This window comes from Sesamum indicum, linkage group LG2 (genome assembly GCF_000512975.1).
Source record: "Sesamum indicum cultivar Zhongzhi No. 13 linkage group LG2, S_indicum_v1.0, whole genome shotgun sequence".
Lineage (NCBI taxonomy): Eukaryota > Viridiplantae > Streptophyta > Magnoliopsida > Lamiales > Pedaliaceae > Sesamum > Sesamum indicum.
The window spans coordinates 13,475,040-13,484,634 of NC_026146.1; the positions used below are offsets into that span (position 1 = coordinate 13,475,040).

The 9,595-nt window shown below is 29.3% G+C and overlaps 1 protein-coding gene across 1 annotated transcript; it reads right to left on the reverse strand.

The window, feature by feature from the left end:
* On the reverse strand, positions 7,790 to 9,595 carry LOC105156058 (protein BRANCHLESS TRICHOME). The gene has a single exon (XM_011072091.2). It carries the CDS (start codon positions 9,260 to 9,262, stop codon positions 8,075 to 8,077), a length of 1,188 nt encoding a protein of 395 aa, XP_011070393.1. The 5' UTR covers positions 9,263 to 9,595; the 3' UTR covers positions 7,790 to 8,074.

Sequence of the window (9,595 nt, forward strand, 5' to 3'; positions counted from 1 at the left end):
AAAAGTATCATACTCATCGTGTAATTTTCAGTGAACCCATCCGATTACTATTCATCGACCATGATAGACTTGTGTGTTTAATTTATGGATAATTACACTATTATCTCTTTTTGTAGTTTGAAAATTTATATTTAATAGTCCTATCGTTTATTTTTATTTAATTAATAAATTTATTTATTATCAAAATTTATGAAATTTATTGATATAAATAAAAAAAACTAAAAATTCATATTTATTTATCAATTGATTATTACTCAGTTATGATATGAATTAAATATTTTATAATAAAAATAGTCTTGCAAAGGTAAATTAAAAATAAATTATCTAACATGTAATCGAACAGTAATAAATCAATAAAAAAATAATTATAAATTTTCATTCAATTTTTTTAATAATATAAATAAATATGTCAGAAATATTAAATGCAATTTCCCACATCATAATTATAATTTATTATATTATTAAAGGTATTAGTTCTGACATGTAATGATGTAGGAGTGAGTCTTTTAACAGTGAAAATTGGTAGTCAACGGGGAAGATGGCTAGGCAGAGAGTAGTAAATAGAGGTAGGTGATATGAGTACAAAAAGGAAAGTACAATGAAGTCTCACTTTGACTTTTACTTCTTTTTATACACACACTCGCAGTAAAACCCCTTCCCCCCACTGTCCAAACAATGTCAGGACCAGGATTTACATCTTATCTTAGCTGTAATTTAGATGAAGAAAAAAAGAAATAAATAATTACAATTATTTTTTTTCATATTTAGTGTAATTATATAATTTTTTTATAATTTTAAAAATTACAACTGACACCCTTTATATGTATTTCATTTAATAAATAAGTTTTTTGATTAGTCAAAATACACTGAAATTGCTGATATTAACAAAAAAAGTTGATGTCATATAGCAGATTAAATAATATTTTCAAACTAAATTACTTTTATAACAGTAAAAAGTACCTACTCACATACATTAACGATGTATGAAGATAATTTGGTTATAAAAAAATTTCTATTTGATTTGTTATAAGTTAATAATAAGTCAGTTGAAAATAAATATATATATATATATATTTATTTTTTATTAATATCATCAAATTCGATAAATTTTAATAAATGAAGAGACTTACTAAAATAAATATAAAATATATTAGATGTAATTTTTTAAATTATAAAAAATTTTATATGTTAAATAAAGAAAGTCTAATTATCTCAAAAAATAAAAAATAAAGAAATCGTGATATGACGTTCTCCGTCAATACACGTCGCTTTCTATCCTGCACGCCGTTTGCTATTCTGCGCATCGGGAGTGGGGATGCGCACCGGGGGGTGGGGTGAGGTGGGGGGTTGGGACCATCAACTGTCAACATCTGTGGGACTTTTGCTTTTAGTTCCCTTCCCTCCTTATTTCTTGCTTTGTTTCTTCTACTCAATCTGGACCCTTCATTTATGAGTATTGTTAAGCTGTCCAAAATTGGGAAGACACTTTGCATTGATGTGAGGTGAGCTACTACTTTTTAGGGTTTCTCTTTTACTGTAACACATAAATTCCTTCTACTCCACATTTTTTTCCTTTGGAGATAATTTCAGATTTCTTCTCTAAAATTTAATATAATTTAGACATAAATTTTTTATGGTATGAAAAATTATATCTAGTATTTTTAAAATTTACTTTCATCTAATAAATAAATCACTTTATTAGTCAAAATTCACTGAATTTGTTGATGTTAATAAAAAATTGAATGAGAGTTGATATTTACTCTCACTACAAAAAATATGATATTAATCATAGTTAATTGTCGTAGTTAAAAATAAAATAGTCATAGCAAACAGTCATTGACTACGATCATGCAACAATTATTGGCCGTGATATCTACAAGTATGGCTAAAATATTTGCCACGACAAATATTTTTATCATGGCTCTTAGCCATGGCAAATAACTTTTTCTTTGGTAGAAAATTTATATTTTTGCATCGATTTTATTTAACCATGGTCAATAAAAATTATTTACCATAGTTTTAGTTCATAGCTATTAAAATTGTAGCCAATAGATATTTTTTATTCTAGTATCTCAATTGACTGATTACTGACTTATTGCTTGTCAAATAATTTTTTCGAACTAAATTACCTTTATAATGGTGAACATATACCTCTTCGCATGCATTAACGCGTGAAAATGTACGGGGTAATTTGATCACAAAAAAATTCAATTGACCTATAACAAGTCAATAATAAGTCAAGTGAGGGTTAATATAGATTATTCTTCTAAATATTTTTGCTAATATCAGCAAATTTGGTAAATTTTGAGTAATAGAAGAACTTATTTGTTAAACAGAAACAAACCTCAGTAGTGATATATATAATTTTTTTAACCACATAAAATATACATGTAATTACAAAAATATTAGGAGATGGGTTATGCCTTTCTTTCCTTCATTATCTTCCAAATTTTAGACTTCAAAATTTTAGGAAAACATTAATTAGTTCAACTTGTAGTTTCATTTGACAGAAAATAGTTATTAGGGATGCAACCGAGCAGAGTTCCTCAGGTGTTCGACTTGAACCTGTTCTAAACAGGATCGATTTAGGTTCAAAAAATAAAAATCTGATTGGGTCACGAGTTCATGAGGACCCATTCCAATATAATTAATCTTATTTGTAGTTCAAAATTCTCTTTTGGACATTAATATTTAAATAACACGATGGAATAATTTTATTTATAAATAATATATTGAATTTTATTTGTGAAGCAATTAAATTTTCAAATATTGTTAAGAAATAAAATATAGAAAGTCGGTCTATCGGGTCAGACCTGTCACGATAGATTTTGTGGCAGGGCGAGATGGGGCAAGTTTTAGGTCCTTTCCAAAGTTGGCGGGTTAGGTTTCTAATCCACGTTAACTCGGTGGAGACTCCTCGTCACCCCTAATATTAGTTATAAAAAATTTTCAAATATTTTGGAGAACTTGAGATTTTTTTTAATTAGAAGAAATTTTCGTAAATTGCATACTTTCATACATTTTTTCAGGGTACAACTAATAAATCAATCCGTATAAATACTAATTAACTTAACCATGAAATAGTAATACGAAATTAATACTACTTTTTTTGACACATGTAAATGATATATATATATACATACACACATTAATTTCAATGTCATGAGTAGTTTAATGGATTATTTTAGAGATTTAAGTTAGTATTCACCATTAAATTACAGTTCATTTTTTATTATTTTCAAATACTATTACAATTGTAGCAAAATAATAATAAATAATATGTCAACATCAAACAGATTGATATGGTCAACAGAATACTATTTTTATGAATCTTTTGTACGAGTTGAATAACGAACGTACTTTTCTTCTAATAATCTTATTCTAAGAATCATGAAAGGATCTAACTTCCTTAATTAGCTGCAATAATTCTTTGTTCGCCAAGAAAACGTAATCAATAGCTTTTTCAATCCATGCTCTAATTAAAGAGTCCTTAATGGGGGCATTATTAATTTAAACATATGCTTTATAACATTCTTTTTTAAAATATATATGAAATATACCAATCGAAATAAAATTTATTACTTTTTTTGGGAATAATAATTATTATTGACAAACAACAAATGAAATAATACATAAAAAAGTAGTTTTTTTTTAACACATAGGAACAAAATGATCTTTAACGAATTAAATTTATTTTTCACATTTTTTTATAGACAATACTCAATTTTGATTCTACTATAGCTTTTAATTTTTCTACAAAACTCATTTTTCTAAAAGTATGAATTTTTGCCAACACTCCCTAAATCTAATTTAAATAAAAAGATATTAATATTATAACGGAAGTAGGAAGGATATAATTAGAAAATCCGAAATGAGTGGTGTTTGTGTGTTCTTTTGTTTTTCACATTATTATGGGTTAATTATTCTTGACCCCTTTCAATAATGCAAAATATACTTTTTTTCACAAAAACTTTGAAATTACACTTTCACCTCTTTGAGACTTTCCCAGTTACAAACATACCTATTTATTTAGGGTTTGGATGGAAATACTGATATTAATAAAAAATTTATCAAAATTTTTAATTTTATCCTTCATTCAGCATTCCATAATTTTATTGACATAGTGTCGTAGTACTATTGAATTAAATGCATTTTTTGTCTCGTAACTTAGGTCATCTAGTACTTTTATCCGTTAACTTTCTATGGCATTTTGATCATACATTTTTTTTATTTCTACGATTTCAATCTTTTTATTTGTCGGAGTTCTTTTTCACCAGTAAGAAGGGTGAATGCAGGCAAAAAAAGGTCTGAAAGCGTGAAAATTAAAAAAATACTATCCTAAAAATTTAAAAGGATAGAAGTGTTAACAAAAATGGACCAATAGAAATAAAACCCCAATTTTAAAACGTCACATGAGAGCCATGTGTATTTTTTCGATGAGAATGATCAACTTTGGTGGAAAAAATACTAAAATCATGAAACTAAGATAATGCAGGATCAAAATATTGTCCTAAAAAGTCAAAGACAAAATATTAAATGACCTAATTATGGGATAAAAAAATGCATTTACGCCTAGTAATATTTTTGTACTTGTATATATAAAGTCAAAAGGATGAAAGTGAAATATTATTTTTAATTTAGGTAAAATTATTTTTTAGACCTTTAAGTTTACACATTTTAGTTTTAGTCCTGTAACTTTAAAAAATGTGTAATTTTAGTCCTCTGGCCCAATTTTGAACAATTTTATACTCCTACACAACTTTTTAAAGACCAAATTTAGTCCATCTCCATTCATTTTGCATCTCACAATTAATGCTAGCCTAGAATGGTAATTTATAGAAGTTTAATTTTATTTCGAAAGTATCTTGGGCTTTATAAGAACATTAGGATGGACTATTAAGCTTTATCATAAAAAAGGAAAAAAAGTTATAAATTAGGTAAAGGACTGAATCTACACAAAATTGATAGATAAAGAACTAAATCTAATATTGTCGGGTTAAAGGACAAAAAAAAAATTCGGGTCAAAATTATAGGATAAAAATTTTCTTTTCTCTTTAATTTATTGTCATTGGATAAAAATAAGTTATTGATAAATGAAAAAGCTAGTTATATTGTCAAAAAATTCATTCCATATGTTGAATGTAGCGTAAAATCAAAACTTTATGTTTTATTATTATTTTTTTAAAATTAGTATTTTTTATTTAAATTCTAACAAAAATGGTAGCAGTTGCAAATGAATAATTCTAAAAAAAGTGACAGTGTAAGTTCAGATTTATTTTTTAAAAAAGTATAATTCTATAGTTTTAAAGAAAATCTCAATGTAATTAATCCTATCACTATTCAAGAAACTACTAAGGAATATGTTCATAAATTCACCCCAAAATAAGTTGCAAAAGAAGGTAAATGAAGTCAAAATAAGATGGCATTGTATCAAATAAATTGTTGTGTCACCTAAATTAATTGATCGTACTCCATACAATGTAAGTACATTTAGACGTGGCGATGCTAGTTAAAATGGGCTGCACATTAGTAAAGAAAACTTTTGCCAAATTCCTCTATAAGTCTAACAGTGATTTACAACGAATTCTTTTTAAATTTGATATAATTATAAATATTTTTTTATTATTTAAAAATTCATCAATGCTCTTCTAATTTTAACGATCGTCTAACAATTAGTCAACTTTGTTAATATTGGTTAAAATTTCATCCATTTTTTATAGTGAACGGATCAAAATGTCCTAATAAAATAAGAATTATATTTTATTTAATTTTTAAAAAAAATAATTTTTTTATTGAATAAGTAGATAATTTTTTTATAATTTTTCATCCACTTTGTCTGATTTTTTACAAATTTCTAATATTTTTTAGAAAAAATGAAAAAATTACAATAAAGACAAATTGACAATTTTATATCTTCATCCAAGAATTACATAATTTTATCAAACATCACAGAGGGTATTTGAAATTTTTCATACAACAGGAAAGTACCAAACCTCAGAAAGGTCGTTGTGGGGTGATTTCTCAATCTCAACATTACTACTTATTGATTGGGATAATTATGTTTACATGCATCTTCAACTATAATCTATTTATATAAATTTTTATTTTTTATATAATTAAAAAAAATACTTCTGATAGTAAAATTCAGGGTAGTTTATACAACGATGTTAACATTTTTTGTTGTGTATATAATTTTTTAAAAAATAAAAATATTTTTGTAAATAACATTAATGTTTTTTGTGGATACATGTGTAATTATTCAAAAAATATAAATAATTTGTGGAAATAGATTATAAGTTAGGAAAGTAAATATAACCCTTATTGATTTTAGGAGAAAGGCATTTGGAATAATAAAGGATAAATTACAGTGATTATAAAAGATTAATGTACAAAATCAAAAAGAGTATTGATCAATTATATCACTATACTCAATACCTCTAGCATATGATTGTCTGGATTTTGTCATCAAATCCAACTGTAATAAGAATTCTCCCATTATAATACTTTCACCCTTCTAGATCATACCATTCCTCTCGTGTAAAGACTATTGAATTGTGAATGTTTTAACATTATGAGCTCTTTTGCATTTATTAATCATTCGAAATTTTAGCTGAGTTGTTTTTGGTTGAATTTGAGTCAATTATATGTAAGTATAATATACTTGTTGTATCATTGGTCTATAGTTTAAAAAAAATAACCAATCACATGAATTGACCGAACATGATTTGTTTAAGAATTTGTCTATTAATGAGTTCATGTTGTGCTAATCGTGGGTCGTAATAAAGATTAAAGATTGGTCATAAATGTTCTTTTCCCCTTAATTCTCTGCTACTTTTCCTGGCCATTGTACCATAAAACAGCAGCATATGGTTCTCAACTTTTTCTTTTCTTATCTTCTAAGTTGTACTCTCACCTTCTTCCAACTTTAGACATCTCAGACAGCTCAAAAGAGACTTTTCACAGCCATGTGTTGTCTGAATTTTGGTATTATAATAAGAATATCTCTTTCCTGTCCATCATGTCGAATTAATTCCTTTCCGTTTACTCGAGTCGTCGATCGTCTGCAGTTTTGTTTATATCCACCTGAAGTCAACCGTGTAAGCTATAATCCATCAGAAAAAGAGTAGATTTTGATCTTATTCTTATCTATACATGTGGTCTTATGCATAAGAGAATGTATGTAAATAATTATACTTGTGTTATAATTAGGGGTTAATTATATTTAATCTCTCTTTAAAGATATAAAATTATAATTTTTCTAAAAAAGATTCTAAAATTATGCTTACACCCTCTCCAAAATTAACTATTTACATCTAACCCCCTCCCGTCAGTATTTGGATGAAAATATTGGGGTTAGTAAAAAAATTACATAAATGTTTAATTTTAACATTCCCGAGTAATAATTTTGTACTTATAAGAGAAAATATGTAATGATGTTAACCTCACTTCACATATATAAATATATTATTTTTATCTCTTTATAAATACAAAAATATACATGAAATTATTAAATGAGGGGCAAAATTAAAAATTTATGTAATTTTTTTTTTTTTGGTTAGCATTAGCATTTTTCGTCCAAACCTCAATAGAAGGGCGTCAGGTGTGAAGGAAGAATTTTTGAAAGGGTGTAAGTGTAATTTTAGAACTTTTTTGAGAAAAAAAGTATAATTTTGTAATTTAGATGGGTTTTAAGTGTAATTAACCCTTATAATTAACTAATTACCTTAATCTTATCAAAAAACAAGAATTATTGCCTGACTCTTAAAACAAGAATTTCCCAGAAATTATATTACACAACTGCTATGCTATACAGTTCCACAGTTCATGCTAAAACAACATCAAATTTCAATTACTATTACAAATCCAGGAGCAATTAATCAACAACACTGTTTGCTTCAAACTTCCAATGGATATATCCTTTCTCCTGACAAGTAATCCACTTGCAAAAACATGCTCAAAGTATAAGAAACAAAAGTCTTTAGTTGTCGTAAATAATCTGCTAGTATTCAAAACCAAATCCAATCAGGAGACAAAACTAATTACATAATATTCAACATGGGTCATCAGGTTGATCTTAGCTTGCAATAAGGCCATTAAACCTGACAGGCCCTTTCTGTTTGAGCAGAATCTTCAGCTGAGCCTTCTGACACTCCAATTTGCTGCCCAAATGCTTACTACTTCTGCAACCAATTGCTCGGACAACTTTCGGGAACTCGACAAACCCTTTGATCCCACGTTTGATGTGGGGATTCTCAGCTTCTGGACAGGCCTTTCTCTGCATCACAGCCATCGAATGTACATTTCCAATGTTAACAGAAGCTGGCAGTTTGTCCCCCAGTACAAACCTCAGCTTCTCCCCGAAAGAAGTGGGATTCACAGCATTATCCACTTCGTAATTGATCTTTCCTTCTTTCTTGGAACCTGATGACGACTCAGTTCCCATCTTCTTAGCAGTTTCCAACTCCGAAAACTTCTCTTCAAGCAGGATTTTCGCCTCGGCAAGTTTCATCTGCACGCGTTCTTCCCTGATAACCTCAGCCGTGCGGAGCATTTTCCTCTCCTCCTCAATCTCTCTCTTCATCCTACTGAACTCCGCTTTGCGAGAGGAGATTTCCTTGGCAAGCTCTTCGCAGACTCTCTCCAGGGCCTCTCTCCCTTTCCGTTCCTCAGATAGTTCCCTGGCCAGCCTTTTATTCAGGGACTCCATTTTTTTCCTGGCTTTCCGTTCACATTCAAGCTCCGCCTTCAGATCAGCGATCTGGGCTCGGGCCATTTCCAGCTCCGACTCCATGAAAGGCTTAATAAATGTTAAATCCCAGAAAGACGCCGCGATCTTCCGGGCCGATATAGGGAGGTGGAGCCTGTGAATTTGCCGCTGATGATGATCAGTAGAATCTTGCTGCTGCTGCTTCTGATGATGATGATTTTGCTGCGGCTTTTGATGACAAGTATAAAAGGGATTCTCGTAGAGTTTCCAGGTCGGAGAAGTAGAGGTGGTGCTGGGGATATTGATATTGAGATGATTATTATCGGGCTGATCATGAGTTGGTTCATGGCTTCTGATCTTCATCATCACCATCATCATCTCTTCCATTGGGGGGTAGCTTTGCTTTGCCTTTCTTGATTGTGCTTTGTGGATAGAGATAGGTTGCGGCCTTTTCTTTGTAATAAGGAACTTTTCTTGGGTGCTAGAGCTAATAATTCGGGTTTCTTTTGCTTTTCCCTTTGGGTTTTCTAATGGGAGTAGGGCCATTGATCTCATCTCAAGTCATTGATCGCCTCTCTACTTCGATGGATTTGGAGATAAGGAGAAGGGGAAAGTTACATAAATCACATGCAACTCTTGCTGGAATTTAATGGCCATCTATGACGGTGTGGTTGAGAGAGATGGCGATGGCTTATTCAGTTCTTTGATTGGTCAACATCTCATTTTTCTCCCTCCAGTGTGTGTATCTGTGTTTGTGGGCTTGGCTGATGTGTTTTTGGTGTACATGGATGCAAAGACATTTGGTGGCTGGAATACAAATTAAGATAAGCCACGATGCATGTGCAGATTAGTGAAAAGAAGACGTTTTATATACGGCATATAGGGTTT